Source organism: Schistocerca gregaria, chromosome 6 (assembly GCF_023897955.1).
Source record: "Schistocerca gregaria isolate iqSchGreg1 chromosome 6, iqSchGreg1.2, whole genome shotgun sequence".
NCBI classification, from domain to species: Eukaryota; Metazoa; Arthropoda; class Insecta; order Orthoptera; family Acrididae; genus Schistocerca; species Schistocerca gregaria.
This window is the reverse complement of record NC_064925.1, coordinates 276,003,223-276,025,977: the sequence shown is the minus strand read 5'-3', so window position 1 is coordinate 276,025,977 and position 22,755 is coordinate 276,003,223. Positions and strand designations below refer to the sequence as shown.

The following is a 22,755-nucleotide window of genomic DNA, read 5'->3' as shown; positions in this document are numbered from 1 at the left end:
ACTGGAATATTAAACATTTGTTTTGTCACATGAAATGAAATGTCGGGTAGCTAAGGCCTCCGGTCGGGTAGACCGTTCTCCTGGAGCAGGTCTTTCGATTTGACGCCACTTCGGCGACCTGCGCGTCGATGAGGATGAAATGATGAAGATTAGGACAACCCAGCCGGGAATCGAACCCGGGACCTTAGGATTGACATTCCGTCACGCTGACCACTCAGCTACCGGGGCCGGACGCTTTGTCACATTAAATGGTAAAACACGGTAAGTAAATAGGTAGGGTGAGTCTGTACCGGCCTGGAGGGAGGGAAAAGTCACAAAAAAAACTTAAATTAGGAAAGGCTACGGGCGCGGGAAAGAAATCAGCAAGCCACATACCATTGTTTACTCACGTCAACTGACAATTAATACATCTAGTGTCACATTCTTGCCACAAGTGAGTAGCATCATATTTTGCGCAAGTGAAAAACCATCTCAGCCGCGAGTCTCTTTTTTTTCTGCATAGATACGGATTTCTATTATTACTGATGTGCGGTATATGAATATCTATAAGCGTTTGTTCTAAATAATTCCTTGGTGTTATTCTAAACAGTCTGCCATTTCTTCCGAAAAGATGCTCGCATATTCTGTAATGCAAAGCGTATAATCATTTCTCATAGACAATTTGTGTACAAACACCAAATTTTCTGTGTCTGGTAATAAGACGTCATACATAGTATTTCATGCGAGTCCATTATGATGGACGGTATATAAACATTGCCCTTCTCTGCTGATCAACTTAGGATAAATAACACAAAAGGCCTGGAGACGAAATATTTTCATTATCCGTTGCTGAGACGTACAACAAACCCTATATTGTTCTGATGTGTGCATGTTTTAAATCCAACGCCAGAGCAGAATCACATTTTTCCGTACAGATGTCTCTGTAGACTACGGCCATAGTCAAAGTTAGGTTAGATACACAGTTTCCGATAACTAGAGATAGTCGCTATGTTACCAAAAGTTTGAAAGATGCTAGCTAAATCTATCAGACTTTATTCTGACACGTAGGTTATTGTACATGTGAGCAGCTGACGATGGTATCGGACAGTGACAACTTCATCAGTTCCAACAACCGCGTCTCTGACTGTGTGTGTCTGAGACTACAGCAGGTGCCTCTTGTGACGTCATGTGTACACTCATTGCGTTAGTTGCCGACGGTGATTGAATCAGTAATGTGAAGTAAATTTCGTGTGTTTGTAATTTTATTTTACTTTAAATACAAGATAGTGAGAATGCGCTTTTCGTACTGTGTGTTTGTGAAGTGAAGCTTAAATGTTATCGAAATGTCAAGGAGTTCCAAGACACAACATAAAGTTGACAGCGGTACTGTCGAGGTGAAAAGTAAGGTGAGTAGCCTTTAGGGATGTAATTCATAAACTTTCTCACTTTGTGTCACCATCAGCTTTGAGTTATATCTATTGGTTCATAATTATTTTATGGTACTTTTCTCGAAGGCAGCTCTCTAATGTTCAAGACAGGAATCGAATTTGTCACGCATTTAGTATAACATAACCTGTCATTTTATAATGTTATCATTACGTTGGATAGTCGATGACAGCTATTTGCGTTAGAGACGTCAGGTAAAGCTTGTTTGAATTTAAAAGTGATACAGACGTCTATTTAAGTGCTCATTAAACGCACTGTTAGCAAAATCGGTCGTTTCGTTAAGATTTTTTGTTTAAAATATGGTGAGCTTCGAGTAGTATTTAAATTCTAGAGTAAAACTGTACTCAGCACAAGACCACTGAAGTTTACAAAATAAAACTGTAGTACCACAAATAATTTCCAAGTGGGAGGCAAGGTTTTTCTTTCATGTTATTGCAAATGACTGATGATTATCACAGCCAATTGTATTTTATAAACACGTTATGTCTCGTTTAATTAAACATTTCTTAGTGAAGTAGTGCTGTCTTTTACGTGTCCCTGGATGATATCTTTTGCCTTTTACAGACCTAGTTATGAATTACATCTGTAGGCTCCAGCCTAACAGCCTTCTCTCTATCCATCAAATCAGATTTAGTACATTTCCCTTCAGTCTACACAAAGAAATTTTTCATTAGTTTGTGTTGAATATATTCCTCATTTCAGAAGATAAAAATACCTGGCCAAAGTAACATGATATGAAACACTACCAGCAATGATTTTTATCAAACTATTGTTAGCTTCATGATTGCAACTGTTTATAAATATTCCACCAAAGCCACATACAGGTACTTGTAGTTATTTTACTGTTTATAATGTCGCCAGTCTTCTTTGATTATTTCTGTGGTGACAGAGGTCTCCCAAATGGAATTTATCCTACCAGTTGGATCAAATTCAAAAGTGCTGTCTTATAGAATATTTGATGTCAATAGCTATTGCATTTCCATTTTTGTCTTGGAGATAAGAGTCTGTATTCATCCAAATTACAAATTCTGTTTTTAGATTTATTGTAATGTCGATTTAGAGTAACAAACATAAAAAAATTGGCACAGAAGAGCACTGAATTCACAGAAATGTTTTGTGGCCCATATTGTATTCATTCTCAATACTGTACTCTGCATTCTGTCACACAAGGTGGGTGTACAGATTGTTGAATGCTGTAGTTATTGCAGTATCAGTTGTTCCTTACTGTCTTTGTTTCTTTGATGCATACCTCATAAATGGTTTTTAAACTTTAGCAGCTTGTGACAGTTAAATCTCACTGCTGTGTATGCATTGACTTCTTCCACATCCTTGAATGTTCTCCTATAGTTATGGGATTTACTGAAAACATTAAATGAATTGAGTAGTTGACGTATCTGCATATCAGAGGCAGTTTGTGGTGTTAATGAAGTTTAGACTGATACATTTATATTGAGACTGTTCATAATGATAAGTTGTCAAGCATATCCTTAAAGCAATACCTTAAAGCAATATCACGGGGGGAAAAGCAGAATATCTGCTTTCATTTACTATCCATACTGACATTTCAAGGAAGATAATTAACAGGAAAAAAACACACTGTCTCTTTATTGTGTTATTTTGGTAGCTTACCTTCAGTGAAGCAGTTCACAATATGATGGTTAAATGATTAATATAATATAGGTTCAGCTGTGAGGAGAATTCTATAATTTTCCAGTATTTCTGACAGACTAAGCAATTTTTCAAAATCCTATCATTTGCTTATTAAAACGTCCTAAATGAGTCAGCTTGATCACACTGAAGACCTGCACCTGTGAAACTCCATATACATACAATAAGCAGAACTAGGAGAATCAAGTTTTATTTGAGTTTTCCAGAAATACTCTATCCATAAGAAAAAAGAAAAGAAAAATATGGTGCACAAAAGCAGCTAACCCATTTTTCTAAAGCTTCTTGCACTTATCCTCCATCCCCTCTCCTTCATCCTTCCAGAAATACTATCTACCGGTTTTTAATTCATGGTTGTGTACCTGCAACCCACTTGCTCCCACACACACACACACACACACACACACACACACACACATTAGTGATCTGTCCATTGTGCAGCCTACCATGTTGCCTTACAAAGTAATGGTGTACATTCTTCAAGGATAGTCTTGATCCTAGCTATAAATCACTGGTATTATAAGACAAAAGAGATGACCATCGAGTTTCCTGTTTACTTCTTGTTTCCATGAAATTGGTTACAGGTCACAATTAATCTGACACTTCCTTTGTAACTTATTATGGAAAATTGAGTTGCTATTTGTCTGACTTACTTCCTGGTTCGGGTAGCCCTAAACTGTCTAAATCTAATGCCCAATAGCAACCAAGAAATTGTGTTCTTGCAATCCGATTAATCCATTCGGCAGTATTTATTGACAATCTCTACCAGCTTCACACTAAACCGTGTTGTAGAACATAGTATGTTTACAGGTTGCAACAACTGTTTAGCCTTCGCAGGCAGCTTTGGAAAACCAGAATTGGCACACCTCTAAATAGCAAATCAGCTATTCTGTGATAACTTCCAACATTATTTCCTCATGATGTTTTGTGTATAGCTTGCCAATGATGACTGACTGTATATTCAATAGGTACACTTTCTGCTTGGTCATAATGTATGCTGCATAGGAGAATGGGGGAGGGGGGGGGTAACGTAGTAACAGGTCGGGACATATTGTTCTAAATATTGGAACTTCCCACTATTGTGTTCTAGAGGAGTAGTAAATGAAGTATAAGATACCATTAATTGTGAGAGGAAACTCAGTCCAAGTGCTGTAGTGCAGTGTCTTGAAAGCAATTAAGAGAGCCTGAAAACCACCCACACCCTGTTACAATCAAGTTGCCTGTCTCAGCAACTAAAACTGAGTCTGTATAAATCATTAATAATGTCACTGGTATTATGTTGATCTCACACCTGGAGTACTCAAAAACAAAACATTGCATAGAAAGAAGACTTAAGTCGACATCTAGTGTGAACAGAGAAACAAAATGGCCCAAAACTGCAGTGTACTGGGTCCCAACTAGTAAAAAGTAAACAGTGGAAGATCTTGGTTGAAATGTCAACAAACGATAGATTACTACATACAGTAAAGATGACACATTGAGTTGCAGCCAGGCACAGTGAAAAAGATGTTACTGTCTGCAACTAAAAGTTCCATCTTTACGGTGAGCAGCAGTCTATCATTTTCATAATAAAGTAAATGGTAGGCAAGAAATATTGTAAAGTTTTCTAAGAGAGATGTTGTTTTTATTGGAATAGATGGAGAATTTAGCTGTTTAAGGCTGAATGCTGAGAATACCAAAACTGTTAGCATATATAGATCTCCAGCTGGAGATGTAAATAAATTTTCTGAAATATTTGAGCTATGTATGAAGAATACACTACAAACTAAAACAACAGAAATGGCAAACACTAATGAATGGACATCAGATAAATCAGTCTTGTTTCTGCATTACAACAAAGACTGCACTGTTTTCTGTAACTACGTGGCATGCTTTATATACCCTCCACTGTTAGTACTGCCATCTGCTGTCTTGTGAGTAGTTACTGCATGCTGATGTCGAACATTGGTGGTGGTCTACATTCATGTGACAGCAATGTGTATAAAAAAGCTGTGTCAGGGTTAAGTTCAGAAATATGGACACTGTTGGTTCACAAATTATGTTATTAAATTTTTAAAAAAACTACCTATCAACCTCTCTTTCATTTTTAATACATGTTTGTACTCTGCAGAGTTTTCCCAAATGCACTCAAAGCTGCTAAAATTATAACAACTAGATAAGAATCTGTCCTAGAACTACCGACCTGTTTCTGCTGTCCCTGTTTTCTCTAAAGTATTAAGAGTTTCTAATGTACAACCAGCTAAATTACTATTTCAAAAAGCATGCTCTCTGCTTCAACAAACTGTTTGGAATCCAACGTGGTAAAAATACTACTAATGCTGTCACTGAAGTTGTTGACTATGTGTTAACTGCATTTGGAAATAAGGATCTAATACACGCTGCACTTTGTGATCTCGGCAAAGCCTTTGAGTGTATACCCTTTAACACCCGTGTTGCCAAACTGGAATCCAATGGCATACTCAACCCATCTTTAGCTGTAATGGAGTTCTGTTTAAGCAACAGGAGACAGTTTGCCTCAGTTAAAAACGAGTGCTCTTTGTTGAAAGAAATTTGAACTAGAGTGCTGCAGGATTCAGGCCTTGCTACCATTTCTCTTCATCTTTGTACTTTAGGCTTTCACTCTGACTGAAAATGAACTGGGAGAAACATAGCATGTCTGCAAGAGAATAGCAAATATGTGCCATCTCATGTGGAAACAGATGGAGTTGGAGTTACTAATGAGTGCCTGTCACACACTTTTTATGATATATTGATATGGAAGTATACTTATTGCATCAGTTAAATTCTGAAAATTCAAAACAAAACAAAAAAATCAGAATGTGGGGAAACTGCTGCAATTAGAATTGGCAAGAGAACCATCCCTAAACAGGTAAGGGGAAAATGCCTTGCCCAAAGCCCGACTACCTGGGTTACAGGGGAGGTGACACAACAAACTACTCAACATTTGACTAGTCACCCTTCTGGAGGCAATATGATTCAGAGAAGTAATCACAACCTCGGACTGGACAGATCTGTTGTGATGATGACAGGCTTGGAAACAGTAGCTGAAATTTGGAAAGTGAAAAATTAAGATGATTGTCAGTAGAGAAAGATCTGACACAGGAAATGAAGGACGATTGTAAACTAGATGTTCTTGGACTAAGTGAGGTGAGGGGGAAAGTCTGTGTAATGTGAAGACTGCAAGAGTGGTACACTTTAAGGCATTCTGCAGCTGGAATGGGTAGTGAAGCAGATGAGGGAGGGAATGGGCATAATTACTACTGAGCATGTTGAAATGAAAGTGAGTGAATGGGAACATATCAGTTCAAGGATAATGGTTGTTAATTTGTATATGGAAGTGGAAGTATCCAGCAGTAGAAAATCCAGGATGGAATAATTACAATATTATGAAAAAGATGGATTGCTATTCACTATATAGCGGTGGTGGTGAGCTGCAGACAAGCACAAATACAAGCACAAATATAAGACTAAATCAAACAACTGTAAGACTGCAATGCACCTGAGCTTTCAGTCAAATAGTCTTCTAAAATAGGAATCACATGCACACATTTACTCAGGCACAAAGAGGTGGTGTTGAGTTGCAGACAAGCAAAACTATAAGACTAAATCAAACAACTGTAAGACTGCAGTGCACCTGAGCTTTCAGTCAAATAGTCTTCTAAAATAGGAATCACATGCACACATTTACTCAGGCACAAAGAGGTGGTGTTGAGTTGCAGACAAGCAAAACTATAAGACTAAATCAAACAACTGTAAGACTGCAGTGCACCTGAGCTTTCAGTCAAAAAGCCTTCTAAAATAGGAAACCCATGCACGCATTTACTCACACAACTCACACTCATGAGCACTGTCTCTGGCTACTGAGGCCAGACTGCCAGCAACTGTGCCTGATGGGAGAGAGAATCCACAGCTGGTGGGGCTAAGGAGGAGGCTGGGGCAGGGAGGGCGAGTGGTAGCAGGATATGGCTGGGGGAGATTGTGATGTGCTTGTGGGAGCACGCAAGGGATGTGATGAGGACAAAGTAGGGTTGCTAAGTGCAGTTGGGAGGTTTGAGTGGGTGGTGAGCAGGGGGGGGGGGGGGGGGGAGAAAATGAAGAGGAGGGTAAAAGACTAGTGGGGTGTATCAGTGAATTAGAAGGCTGTGTAGGCTGGAATGAGAGCACAGAGGGGGATAGGCGAGTGCAGGACAGGAACTAGTGAAGGTTGAGGCCAGGGGCTGTTATGGGAAAGTAGGATATATTGCAGAGAGAGTTCCCATCGGCACAATTCAGAAAGGGTTGTATTGGTAGGCAGAATCCTGGTGGCACAGGCTTTAAAGCAGTCACTGAAGTGAACCACACTGTGTCGGGCTGCAGGGTCGGCAACTGGGTGGTCCAGCCATCTTTTGGCCACAGTTTGTTGATGGACATTCACAAGGACAGACAGCTAGTTGGTTGGCATGGCCATGTAGAAAGCAGCACAGTGGTTGCAGCTTCATTTGTGGATCATGTGACTACTTTTACAGGTAGTCCTGAGTTTGATGTGATAGGTGGTGCCTGTGACTGAGTTTGAGCAGGTGTGGTGGTGGTGGTGGTTGGATATATTGGACATGTCTTGCATCCTGGAGGGATATGAGCCATGAGGCAAGGGGTTGGGAGCAGGGGTTGAGTAGGGATGGATGAGGATATTGTGTAGGTTCGGTTGACAGTGGAATACCACTGTGGGAGGAATGGAAATGATATTGGATTCAGGGTACAACAAGTGATAGTCAAAATCCTGGCAGAGAAAGTGATTCAGCTGCTCCAGCCCTGGGTGGTACTGAGCCACAAGAGGAGTACTCCTTTGTGACCAGATGGTGGGACTTTGGGAAGTGGTAGATGACTGAAGAACAAGGTGTGGGAGACTATTTTCTGTACGAGGTTGGGAAAGTAACTTCAGTCCATGTAGGGCTCAGTGAGATCCATGGTGTATTTGGAGAGGGGCTGCTAATCACGGGGAGGCCCCAGTGAAATAAATGAGGTAGAATTTGTTGAGATTCAGGAGGAATATGGATAGGGTGTCTTCACCCTCTGTTCGGATCATGAAAATGTCATCAAAGACTCAGAAACAGGTGAAGGTTTTGGGATTCTGGGTATTTAGGAAGGATTCTCTGTAGGTGGCCTATGAATAGCTTGGAATGAGATGGTGCTATGTGAGTGCCTGTTGCTGTACCACACATTTGTTTGTATGTGATGCCTTTAAAGGTGGAGGAATTATAAGTGAGAGTATAGTGGTCGTGGTGATGAGGGAGGTAGGTGTAGATTTGTAGTCAGTAAGGCCTTGGGAAAAGTCGCATTCAACAGCAACAAGGCCATAGGTGCTAGGGACGATGTATAGAATTAAGTGGCGTTAATTGTCATAAGGAGAGTACTGTGTGGTAAAAGGACAGGAACTATGGAGAGACAGTGGGGGGGAAATGATTGGATTCATATAGGAGGGTAGGTTATGGGTAACACGTTGAGGGTGTTTAGCTTCTCCCAGTGGGAGCACATTATCCAACCACTAAGAGGCATTCTGAGTGGTTGGATTTATGGACTGTAGGAAGCATATAGAAGCTGGAATGCAGAGAGTGGTGGGATGAGGAGAAAGATGGACTCATGGTGGGTGTTATGGGATTCACCTAAGATATGAGGAGAGACTGACGATCCTGCTGGATACCTGGAATGAGGTAGTGGCAGGGTATGTAGGTGGACGAACCTGATAGCTGGCAGAGTGCTTCTGTCAGGTAATCCCTGCAGTTGAAAAACACTGTCGTGAAGCCTTTGTCGGCAGGCTGGATTATAGGCTCAGGATCAGCTTTTTGGGAATATTAAGTCTTTCTGCAGATGTAAGGTTATCTTCCATGTTGAATTTCTGTCAGCATAGACTTTGAAGTTTGTACTTGTATGTTGGTGAGGCTGCTGAGAAGGGTAGAGGAAGAGGATATGGTGAAGGAGCAGGCCACTTTCAGGTCAGGGTGGCAGACAGGATCACACCTACACAATAAGAAACAAATGTGGAGAAGAGCGTAGCCAGGAACTCTGATCTTTACTTCGCATTTCTCCATCTTAAAGCTGCATCTGACTCTGTGCCAAGGAAGTATGCGTAGGCAACACTGGTAGCAAAAGGGTACCAGTGAAGTTGATGAGTGCCATGAAGAGTGCATATGAACAATAAGTGGGATTGGTTCACATTCTTGGTGAAGAATCAGGACAAATCTTCATGGAGAAAGAAATCAAGCGAGGTGATAAACCTCAGCCCATTATGGTTTTACCTCTTTCTAGATGATGTAACAAAAACATGCAAGTTGCAAACCCATAGACCAAAGATTGGAATGAGGAGACGACGACAGTCCATCTGCAAAAATCATTCTGTGCAGTACACACAGTAGTGGCGACTGACACACCAGAAGGACTTCAGCAGGCCGTAATGGAATGGCATGAAGAACTGAAGAGGGAGGAAATGGCAGATAAAAGCAAACTAATGTGGGTTTAGAAACAGAAGAGACAGGAAGAACACCTCAGTATACTCTGTAATGGAAAGCCCATTGGAAAAAAAAGTAGATAATTTTGAAAGTCTTGGCACCAAATTAGGTAGTGAATGAGAGAATAAAACAAGAGGTGCTAATAGAATTAAGGAAGCAGACTCTGCATACTGTGAGCTGAATAACACAATAGTAGGGAATACGACTGGATGGGTAAAAATCTATTCACCAAGTGGTAGCAAGAGGGGAAGAAACACGCACACACTAAAGTAGCTCCCTCTTCCAGCAAAAGGGTAGAAGGAAACGGTAAAGGGAAGAAGGAAAAGGACCTGTGAAAATTAGGAATTGGGGAAAGTTGCCCAGAACCCTTCATCAGGGGAGACTTTCTGGAGGGGGTAAGAAGGAAAGACTGATTGTTGGGCACTGCAGCAGACAAAATTTAAAACATGAGAGCCTGAAGTTAAAAGGTAGGATAATAAACAAGACGGAGATGACTGACAAAACATTGTGCAAAAGTTAATAGGAGTGAAAAGCTAAGTGCATTATACATGGTAGACAGGTGGTGGGTTGGGGTTGGCGGAGATAGATGGGTCAGAAAATAAAATGTATAAAAAACTAAAAGAGAGCAAAGAAAAATATAGTTACTGAAAAGAAATGCTGAGACCAAAGAAATTAACATAAATTTAGGCAAGGTGGGTGGCGACAACCAAGCACACACAATGCCAGTTGTCACCCGCATAGTTTTGATAAACTGGTGTTAGGGAGGAGAATCCAGATGGCACGTGTGTTGAAACAAACAGTGAGACCATGAAAGTCATGTTGCAGATCAGTGGTTCCCTATCTGGGAGTAATTACACCCCCCCCCCCCCCCTCTTCCTGGTGTCAAATGTAATTTTTGAGGGACAGAAAGGAAAGGATTCAATTATGTTTCGGTCACAAAAATAAATTATTTTATAAAGATGATTACTGTGTGGTCAGTGGTGAACAAATTATTGCAAAAATAGATATAATTGAAAATAACTGACTTGAATGCAGTGCTGAAGGAAAATATTGATTCATTAGGTATGCCTTTAACACAACACTTAGCAAGAGAGAGAGAGAGAGAGAGAGAGAGAGAGAGAGAGAGAGAGAGAGAGAGAGAGAGAGAATGTCCTGTTACTGCACACAGAGTTGCATCTGCATATTGTTGGATGTCTCTTGTGTGTGTGCAAAAGATGTAATGCTCACAAATAATAATATAAAATTATTCATATGAAGACAGTTGTCATGATATATGTTATTAAATATATCAAATATTTAATCTCATTAACATTGATTAACAACACTGCATGATAAAATTTTTGTTACCCAGTATTAATTTTATAGCTTAGTAATGTAGATTTAGGTTACGTGTAGTGTTGTTGTCATTGTCTTCAGCCCAAAGACTAGTCTGACACTTAACCTATCTTGTGCGAACTTATTGTAGTAACGTTTAGATCTCCCTCAACAATTCTCCTCTCATAGCAGGCTTTCATGGCCATTTGTTGAAAACTTCCTATTGATTATTGGCGACTCCATGGAGTGCTGTGTGCACAACGACCACATATGTTAAATTAAAAGGAAGGTCACCATTGGCTGTAATATTGACATTTTATTGAAGCAGAATCGATTTTCGATCACATAGTGTTCATCTATAGTGCTGGAAGCTGTGGTGTACAAATTAAACTCAGACACTGGTATCAAGTTATCAATAACCAAAAGTTTTGGTTATTGATAACTTGGTACCAGTGTATGAGTTTAATTTGTACACCACAGCTTCCAGCACTGAAGATGATCACTATGTGATCAAAAATCGATTCTGCTATCAATAAAACATCAATATGACGGCCAAAGCTGACCTTCCTTTGAATTCCTATTGATCTCTGTCTCGGGTTCTTCAGCCGACCCTGGTTTGATGATTTTTCTGATGTTTTGCCAGTACAACTGGCTGAAATACTCAAAGATATACCCTCTATTGCTGGTGGTGGAATGGAGTCGAGCTCATGGCCGCAGGATGTATTTGCATGCTAACGTCTAAGGGCTTCTCCATGGTCATTTCTGGTGCGGTTCTCCTCTTGCTATGTGCAACAGTCCTTCGCTGCAGCATGTGAATCAATGATATGTTCACGTTGTAGCTTTTTTCTTTCTTGGTGAAGCTGTTCACATGTTTGTATATTTCTACAGCTTCTCTGAACAAGCAGCTGACAGCTCTTCTCTACAGCCAGAATTTCCATACTAGTGAATTTTACTATGTGCCCAGCTTCACACAACGCATTCTCTGACACGGCCAATTTCTACACCTGCCCCAAACTGCAATGCCGCTTATGTTCTTTAGTCCTGGTGTTGAGTGATCATTCAGTAATTCCAGTATAAATTTTTCTGCATGTGCATGGTTTGTAGTATATTCCCAACATTGTAAATGGACCCCCTTTACTCCTTTGCTGATCTGAGACACTCATTGATCTCCTTTGTTAGTTTATAAATAGTCTGTATACTGTGTTTGCACGATATACGGACGATTCTTTCCATCACTCTGGGAGTGTATGGCAGAAAGGCCTTTTTTGATGTGTTGCTTTGCCAAGTGTTTGACTCTGTTACACTTCTTTGTATAACTGATGGAGTACCCATTGTTCCTTAGAACACTTTCCAGGTGTTGCGTCTCATATCTGAGGTGCCGCAGCTCACATACTCGTCTTGCTTGTAATGCGAGTGAGACGAATATGTGAGCCGCGGCACTTCAGATGAGAGATGCGACACTTGGAGTGATCAGCCGTATATTGTGGAAACATGGTGTATGGACTATTTATAAACTAACAAAGAAGATCATAAAGTCCCTCAGATCGGAAACAGAGGAAAGGGGTCCACTTGCAATGTCAGGAATAAACTGCATACTATGCGTGTGCAGAGAAGTTTATGTTGGAATGACAGGATGATCAATTAACACCAGGATCACAGAACATAAGTGGCATTGTAGCTTGTGGCAGGTGGAGAAATCCATCATGGCAGTGCACAAGCACTGAGTGAGGCTGATCACATAATAAAATTTGCGAACACGGAAGTTCTCACTGTAGACAAGCTGACACAACCGTTCGTTCAGAGAAACTATAAAAATACAAAGACATGACAATGGCTTCAACTGGAAAGAAGAAAGCGCCAAGGTGAACCAATCCTGGATTCCCGTATTGCATCCCCATTGCAGGTAGCAAGAGGAGAACCGCACTGGAGATGACCATGGAAAAGCTCTTGGATGTTGGTGCGCCAGGTACACGTAATCTGCGGCCACAAGCTCAACTCCAGTCCACTACCAGTAATGGAGTGTGAATCTTTGACAATGCCACCCACTCATGCTGGTGAAATGCCATAAAAATCATCAGACAGACATCGGCAAAAGAACCCGAGACAGAAACCAACATGCAGCTTGTCAGTTCTCCTCTCCTCCCCCTCTCCCACCTCTTATACTTCACTCTTAATACCAAATTCATGATTCCTTGATGCTGCAGAACATATCCTGTCAATTAGTCCTTTCTTTTAGTTAAAGTTGTACCATACTTTCCCCCAATTTTATTCAATGGGTCCTCACTATTATGTAACCTCCAGCATCATCATCCTGTAGAACTATATTTCAAAAGATTCTTATTAGCTTCTTGTCTTAACTGTTTAGTGGTGCACTTTAGACAAATACCAATAGAAAAGATATACTGAAGTATTTCATGTTAACAAATATCTATTTTTCATAAATTCCTATCTTCTTATTAGCAGTCTGGATTTAATAATCTAATTCTCTCAACCTCATGTTATTTACATTTGTTGATGTTCATTGTATAGCATATTTTCAAGATTATATACAATCCATTCAACTGATCTCCCAAGTCCTTCACTATCTCTGACAGAATTACAATGTCATAGGCAAACTGCAATGTTTTAATTTCTTCTCCCTGTGCTTTGATTCCCTTTCCAAATTCCTCCTTGGTTTTCCTCACAGCTTGCTCAATGTAAAGATTGAATAACATCAGGAATAGGCTATATACCCTGTCAAACTCTCTTCTCAGCTACTGGAACTGCTTCTCTTTCATGCCCTTCAACTCTTCTTAATGCAGGCTGGTTTTTGTATAAGTTGTAAATAACCTTTTGATTCTGTATTTATCCCTACTACCTTCAAACTTTCAAAGAGTGAAGTCCCGTCCACACTGTCAAAACCATATCTCTAAATAAGCAAATCCTATAAATGTAGATTAGCCTTTCTTCAACCTCTCTCTTAAGATAAGACGTGTCAGTATTGCCTTGTGTGTTTCTACTTTCCTTCGGAACCCAAACTGGCCTTCCCGTGGGTCGGTTATTACCAGTTTTTTCAAAATAATTTGTCAATATTGTGCAACCATGCCTTATAAAACTAATGGGTCAGTAATATTCTATGGGATTGTAATTATGTTCTTCTAGATGTCTGAGAGTATTTCATTTGTCTTTTATGGGTCTTGCATATGAGATAGAATAGTTTTGTCATGATGGCTTTTCCAAGAACCTCAATAATTCTGAAGGAATGCCATTTGTTCCAGAAGTCTTGTTTCAGCTTGGCCTAACAATCTGTCAGTTTCTTCTCACAGTATCATATCTTAAGCTGCAATTGTAATATAGCCAAAAATCGTAATACAATTTAGGATGTTTTCCATCACTTGCTATGGCACTCTTGCAAAGCTCTCTGTGTGAAAAAAATACAAAGTTGCTGCTTGGTTCAAATTCTCATTTAAACTTTTTGTACCCTTACATCCCGAGTAGGTGAGGCTGTTCTCAGAACAAGGGAATACCTCATCCAAATAGAACCATACACAGCAGTGTAAAGTGAGGGAGAGGGGACATCAATTTGTTCTGACCTTGTTGAGGATAACAGTTGTGTGTGTGTGTGTGTGGGGGGGGGGGGGGGGGGGGGGGAATGTGTAATAGTCTTTTCACTGTGTCAACTGCAGCTCGAAGCGTCTTTACAGGGAGTAGCAATCTATCCTTTCCATAATTGTTGGCATTCCAACCTGGACTTTCTGTTGTTCAATGCTAATTTGTAGCTTTTTGTGGTACAAAAAGCTTGTTTGGTAGTTAGTCCTACTAAGTTTCAAGAAAAGACTGAATTCTTTCACAACTCACTAACTTGCACAGCTTCCCATCCTATTTTATATTCCTGGCCTATTGACTTCGTATGGAAGTTGCTCTTCTGTGCAAGACAGTATAAACTTCCACCCAGTTACCTATTGGCAAGTATCATAATAAACATTTGTATTTACTATGTGAAAAGATTTGAAACAGGATAGATTCTGATGCACACCTTCTTTGCTATGATCATAATAAAATGAAATTAGTGTTCAACACTATGTCTGTGTTGATCAGTCACCCAACTTTTGCTCCTTTGGAGTTAGTTTCAGAGACCCCAAGATTAATCAGATATTATTTTTTCACCACCAGCCTACTCAGGTTCTACATCAGCAAGTTACAGGATGTACGAAAACTTTTGTGAAATATGGTTATTTCACACTTACTGATTATTAAGGAAATATAAGTCCCTCCTAGTTTTGCTTCCTATTTAATTTGCCAATGTTGTCAAATTAGAGGTGGTGATCGTTTCCATCATAGAAAATATTTTTGATTGACAGTTTGATGCTGAGTTCCGCCGTTTCTCAGTTAACCGGGATGAGATGCGTCGGTATGACGACTTTCGGCAGCTAGTGGAACGACTACATCATTTGTCAGACGTCCCATTTCTGCTTTCATACACTGATCCACGTGATGGAGACCTACTTCCCATCAACAATGATGATAATCTGGGACGTGCTTTACTGAATGCACGGCCTCTTCTGCGGCTAATAGTGCAACGAAAAGGTAAGTAAAATAACCTGCTTGATAACTATAAATTAATCACAGATTTCTCCTAAATGCAAAGGATAACATCATTGGGTTTTTTAGGCAAATTAGATTTCACCAGGTTACTCTGACAGATACATGCTAGTTTACACAAGTTATTGCCTCTTTATTCAATAATAATAATAATGAAACTAAAGTACTACATGGTTCTTTGCCACCACTTCACCTATCACCTGTATCCTTACCCAGAATTCTTGTCCTCGTTGTGAAAGCAGTGGTTTGCTCACCCACCACTCTGTCCAAGCCCATCCCTGTACTACCACTGGTCCCAAGCCCCTGTGGATGGGCTAGCTGCAAAATGAGGATCTTACAGCCACAACCATCTCTTATTGCCATCCAAAGCTGTCATTTGGTATAGGTGGGTTCGACCAATCTATGCTAGACTATAAAAAATAAGCATTTAGGTTTCAGGGTTGATGTTTTTTTATAGCATATAGTGTGATTTTCAGATTTGCCAATGCTTTTAAAAGGTGAAAAAAATTGCAAAGTGTTTGCCAGAGAAGACTTCTCTGCTTTACTTATTAAGCAGAAGGTTAATATAGAAATGGATGGAGGTTTCCTGCACATTGATTATTTATATATTTTTTTAAACAGGCATTATAGCTGAGTCAATGTTACTGTAAGATGATTGATCATCTAAAACCTTCAGCAATTCTATTGCAAGTAGTTCATGAGACCTAACAGCCAGTTATACTTTCAGTGATGTGTTAGTGTGATGGAACGAGGTGTCACGTTTGCTAATCTACTGACAGTAAATTTAATCTGCTTATCATATGAATCCTCGTATTTTTCAAATGGATATTTTTCAAATTTTTTTTTTCCCCCACCAATGCTGTGAAATGTGTGAATATAACAGGCATTGGCATAAAAACAAAAATTTTGTTTAATATTTGGGCAACTGAAAATCCGTGGCACTAAAATTTTGTGTAGAAAGGTGCCCAAGTTTCTGTACTGTGCTGGGGAAATGAAAAGTACAGTAGTAAAATTGTCTTCTTTTTTAATATAAAAAAATAAAAATAAATAAAATAAAAGTTGCTAGTACATATATGTAATTCAAAGTAATGTAAATAAGTAAGTAAGTAAGTAGTCTTTTCATACACAAATACCTATAATTTAATTCACAATGACTCTGAGCTTGTTCTACAGTTGTGATTAGTAGACACATCACAGTGTTAATTTTCTAAATTTCTGCAACTATGGCCTGTTCTGGCTATAATATTCATTTGCACTTCACATACGCGAGAGAAGGAAAGTTGGGCATCTTGTGTGAAATCTGCTGTGAATAGTGAGAACTTGTCTGGGGGGGGGGCTTGGATTTCCCACTGGCCTTGCCATGTCATTGAACTTCCTTTACCTTCCATTGTTCTCAGGATTATATGTAATCTTTTCTCAGTGTCGTCGGCAGAAGCGCGTTATTCATCGTTTTGCTATTTGTGAGTGAGTGAGTGGAGTGAGTGTCTTCATAACTTTGTTTTCATGAGAAGTGTTTCTGTTCAGTATACTTAGCATTCATTGGCCGCCTCTTTTCTTTAATCATCTTTGTTCCAACTCACTGGTCTGGGTCATCATTCTTCTGAATGATTTGATGTGGCTCGCCACAAATTCCTCTCCTGTGCCAACCTCTTCATCTCAGAGTAGCACTTGCAACTTGCATCCTCTATTACTTGCTATGTGTATAATGGAGAGATCATCATGACACTTTTTCAATTAAAGACCAAATGACCTGTGGATACACATTACATTTATTGAATGCAGTGGTTTACATTGCCTTCTGCTTCCTCATGCCATTGATCATTGTTGATTCTTTCCATTAAGAGCTGTTTCCCACTCCAAGGGCCCGAGTGTGAACCTCTGTCGACTCCTATGCTCTCTTTGACAAGGCTGTTGGCTGAATGAAGTGACTGGTCTGGGACTGTACTGCTTGACAAAGTCATGTCGATTAAATATCTAGGCATAAAGTGAGAAAGAGAGATGAAGTAGAATGAACACGTAAGGGTGGTAGTAGGAAAAGCAAATGGTTGACTTTAGTTTCTTGGGAGAAGTTTACGAAAGTGTAGGTGACCTAAAAACCAAGACCGCTTACAGAACACTAGCTCGTGCGTCCCATTTTTGAGTACTGCTAAAAGTGTTTGGGATTCCCACCAGTTCGCTTTTAAACGATAACATAAAGCAATTCAGATGGGAGCAGTTAAATTTGTTACTGGTAGGATCGATCACAAACTAGTATTAAGATACATGCTGCCTGAATTCAAATGGCAATCATAGGACGGAAGGCAATGTTCTTTTTGTGGAGCACTATTGAAAAAATTTAGAGAACTGGTGTTTGAAGCTAACTGCAGAACGATTCTTCGTGCCAATAAACCTTTCACACTAGGACCATTAAAATAAGAGAAATTAAGACTCATATAGAGGCACACAGAGACTCGATTTCTCTCTACTCTGTTTGCAAGTGGAATAGGAAAGGAAATGACTAGTAGTGGTACCAGGTACCCTCCACTATGCCCCGTATAGTGGTTTGCGGAGTATGTTTGTACATTTAGATGACATTTGGCAAACAGAATGATGTGTACCAGTGAAATGTTTTCAGCAATATAACTGTGTTCTATTTGGTCACCTGCCACCAAGGTTTTACTGTATTGCATAGTGCCATTGTTAAATGCAAATGGATACAGATATCAAAGCAATATAATGTTATAACAAGCAAAATCAGTCATAGTGATGTTAGCAGTTGATAAGTTAGGTGCCAAAAGTTAATGGTTACATTTAAAAAATCCATTTCTTTAAGGGATGAAAAAAACTGTTGCTCACATTGTAGAGAGACCAGAGGACTATGGGAAACTTTATATGTACACAACTGTGCTTGATGTTGGTTATTGCGAAATCAATCGACAGTGAAATCATGACTGCGGTCAAGCTTCACCATAACATACTAGGCTACCTTTAAGAGAAGGTCTGGACTTTTCATCTAAGAAAGTGTTAGTTGTAGATGAAACAATGCTCAGTCAGTGAAAGTAAAACAGTAGTCAGTCAGTGGAAGTGATGACTCAGGAAGACATGTCTTTTGTAAAAGATAAAAAGGTGAAGCCAAATGAAGTTTTGAAAAGTTTATACTTCTAGTGCAGCAGTAATTTGATAACCAGATAAATTTCACACAAAAAAATGTCACTGTAGGATTCAAGGCGAGTTGCTATGTATAATATTGTTCCATCAGGTTTTAGAACTCTGTAAACTGAATGGGAAGAAAGAACTGGAATTCATTGGACAGTGGACGGAAACACTGATTTTTTTTGTTATGACCTGCTTTTGAATTGGGAGTTATTAGAGTAGCATAAACAAAGCAGAGTTGTGCTTCATTTGTGCACCAATTCTGTGAGCTTATCAGGTGCACAGGTTAAAGTAAAAGAGGGGTCGTTAGTGGAGTGGAGACTTCATATAAAATGTTTTTGTGGTCACTTGTTGGTATATTGCCTCCTGGCTTTCTCGTACAACGTTTGTTTAATGAGTTTTCTGGCATTTCACCAGCACAAGTGGCTGGGAGTGTCAAAGATGCCCCCGCCATTGGAATGGATTCACCTTTAACAAACGTCAGAAAAATCATTGAGCAGCAGCACACAATAGCGTTCATCAAACAAGCCAATAAAGCGCTCAGAAATCATTCAGGTAAAGTTTCTCAGAATAGTACAGGACGATTATATTGAAAAGTCGAACTTACCTTCCGGAAAGTACTAAAACTCGTTCTTATGTCCGCAAATTATTGTTTTCACCTTACAAGCCGTGTTAATTATAGCCAGTCTCTGCCTCCACCTCACTTCGCTTGGACTGTTAAAGTGAATACTGAAAATGGAACTGTACAGGCATCTATTACAAAACTCTGTCCCTTTTCCTCGACTACTAACGGGCCCACCAAAGAGCGACGGATCTGAATTATCTGTCGCCATGTCGTGCAATCTGTCCGGATATTGCACATGTGTGCGATGCGTGGCAATGTGTTTGCAAGTTTGCCTAATTACCAAGCGTGATTGTTTTCTTTGTAGTGTCGTTTCGCCTAGCCCACATTAAGTAGTTTACGTCAGAATTCATAAATATTCAGGGGCCACACGAATCACACTGAGAAGTGAATTCACTGGAATTGCCATTATATTAGGAAATAATACAATAAATTGACTCGCACCATTTGTGCACTGATAGAATATTGTTTATATGTGTATTGTAGAAGTACAAATTCATCGAAAGTTCATGGCAATAGTTACTATACACTGGGCACCTATGGTGATTTTGAGGTATTCACGAAACAACTGCAGTGATTACAGTTTTTAACGTCTAAACAGAGTGACGAACCGTATTCTTATGAGGACTTTTGGTCTAAATGTTTAGTACAAATCAATTATACCGCTATACTCAAATCCCCTTTAATTTCATATAATCTCCCCCTAAATACATTTTATAACAAGGGTTATGGTATCAGTAGTGCTGTTATTGACAACAGTTTTATAGACACATCGAGACCACAAACATATTGTGTAAATGCTTGCTGTTACGCTACAAGATTAGTGAATGAAGAAGGAATTGAGGACTAATAAATGAAAAACTAATTTTATTAGGACACTGGAAAGATGTACACAACCCACTTAGCGCCAGTGAAAAGTGATATATTCCGTAAAGTAACCTATAGTTCCCAAGAAAAGCATTTTTAAAACAAGTTTAACAAATTAAAATTCCCGTTTCCTTTTTTTAACTTACTTGTTGGAAGTATTCGTGTGGATGCAAACCCAACTGCCATTGCTGCTAAACAAATCAGTTCACTTTCCATAGCAGGCTTCCCCACACGGTGGCGTTCGTAATATTGTATTTGTCTAAATTGCTTGGAAAATCACTCGTCTGTGTCGGCGTCGAGGCGAGTGACCAATTGCAACGACATCACTTGTGACGCATCATTGTTTAGCGCCCTATGCAACAGCAACAATTAAGAATAAAGCAACAAACTAATTGTTAAGCAAGATACACACAGCAGGCCATTTATAAAGATATGTATTACCCACAGTCGAAATTTGTATTAAAAGTTCCAGTGAAAGCTGTACAGTACCGGTAGTTAACTGCTGGAGATCCACACTGATTCGACGTACGAATTCGCCATCGTGTAGATAGTGAACAGTTAACAAATTCTTCGGCATTAAAATTTATCTTAAGAATCATAATTATGAGGCTGTTTGTAATTATAACATGTCTGTGAATAATATTCTAGTGAAATTTTTAGAAACTGGAAGACAACTACTATTTTGTGTTCCCTCCAAACTTTTTCTTCAAAAGTTGCTAATATTTATATTATTAATATTCGCGATACTGATTTTGACCCGAACTATGAACTTAATGCCCACATACATTTGTATTTTTTAACAAGTGGCTATACTGTTTTGATAGTGTGAAACGTCTCGGCTAAGACCTTAAATTTTCCCCTTACGCAATTGGTTCATAGTGCAAAGTGATCCACGTTAGTACGTTACTTGATAGTTCGTCAAGAATCCCTGCCTTATTTTTGATACAATACCTTAGAGTGAATCACTCGGAAGACACTCTTGGATGTCACTGTACACTGAGGTGACAAGTCATGGGATGCCTCCTAATATGGTGTCGGACAGCCTTTTGCCCGTCTTAGCGCAGCAACTCGACGTGTAATGGGCTCGACAAGTCGTTGGAAATCCCCTGCAGAAATATCGAGCCATGGCGCCTCTTTAGCTGTCTATAATTGTGAAAGTGTAGCAGATGCAGGATTTTGTGCACGTACTCACCTCTCGATTATGTACCATCAATATGTTCGATGGGATTCATGTCGGGCGATATGGATGGACAAAGCATTTGCTGGAATTGTGAATAATGTTTTTTTTTTTAACCAGTTACGAACAGTTGTGGACCGATGACATGGTGTATTATCATCCATGAAATTCTATCATTCGCTCAAACATCCAGAGGACCCAGTCCATTCCCCGTAAACACGGCCTACACCATTATGGAGCCACCACCAGTTTGTGCAGTGCCTTATTGACGACTTGAGTCCGTGGCTTCATGCGGCCTGCGCCACATTCGAATCCTACCATCAGCTCTTACCAGCTGAAATCGAGACTCATCTGACCTGGCCACGGTTTCCAGACGTCTAGGGCCCAACCGATGTGGTCACGAACCCAGCAGAGGCGCCGCAGGCGACGTCTGCTGTTAGCATAGGTACTCGCGTCGGTCGTCGCCCGCCATAACCCATTTATGCCAAATTTCGCCCCACTGTCCTAACGGATACGTTCTTCACACGTCCCACATTGATTTCTGTAGTTATTTCACTAAGTTTTCTTTGTCTGTTAACACTGACAACTATACGTAAACGCCACTGCTCTCGGTCATGAAGTGAAGGTCGTCGACAGTGTGTTGATGGTGAGAAGTACTGCCTAAAATTTGGTGTTCTCGGCACAGTGTTGACACTGTGCATCTCGGAAAATTGAATTCCCTAATGATTTCTAAAACTGAATGCCCCATGCGCGTAGCTCCTACTACCATTCCACGTTCAGAGTCTGTCAATTCATGTCGTGCGCCCATAATCACGCCGAAAACTTTTTCATATCAATCGCCTGAGTATGAATGACAGCTCCGCCAATGTACTGCCATTTTACACTTTGTGTACGCCCATCTCCACCTGTATATGTGCATATCGGTGTCACTTGACTTCTGCCACCTCAGTGTACCTTCGGAGATGTACACACCATCGGCGAGTATGTAAATGATTAGAGCTCATTTCCCCGTAACAGATATAGCTGCAGCCAGATTACAGTAGTGTTGCTAGTGGTTAATTTGGTACCAGGGCTGGCAGCGTATATGAGGGTCGCGAACAGCATAAGATGTTTAGTATCACTGTGAGTAACACGGAGATGCCATGTACTCCTGTGAGACAGTGGTATCAGTACTTGACAGGGTTTGAAAGTGGCCTCATTTTGGGTTACCATATGACAGGCTGATCGAATCGTTGCAGTATCCAGATTTTGTGGGGCATTCAGACGTGATAGTGGCCCAGTATTGATCTGCATGGGAACGTAAGAGCAGGCATACTTGTCATCTAGAATCTCCCTAGAGTGCACCAGGCACATCGTAACCCCTTCAGATACACTCCTGCCATCCGAGAACAAGCAATGGACCGCCTGCACCATTATTCGGAGACTAAAGTGCGCGTCATTTACGACGACGGCTGAGTTTAGGTTCATTGTGCGCATCTGACGTCACAAAA

At 40.0% G+C, this 22,755-nt stretch overlaps 1 protein-coding gene across 1 annotated transcript in view; it reads left to right on the top strand.

Annotated features, from left to right (window-relative positions):
• Positions 1–909: 909 nt before the first annotated feature.
• The window catches only part of LOC126278123 (partitioning defective protein 6), a 132,690-nt gene continuing 110,844 nt past the window's right edge, over positions 910–22,755 (top strand). The window contains exons 1-2 of the mRNA XM_049978008.1: positions 910–1,385; positions 15,227–15,452. Coding sequence (XP_049833965.1) covers positions 1,323–1,385; positions 15,227–15,452 — 289 coding nt within the window. The 5' untranslated portion in view covers positions 910–1,322. The remainder of the gene's footprint in view (positions 1,386–15,226; positions 15,453–22,755) is intronic.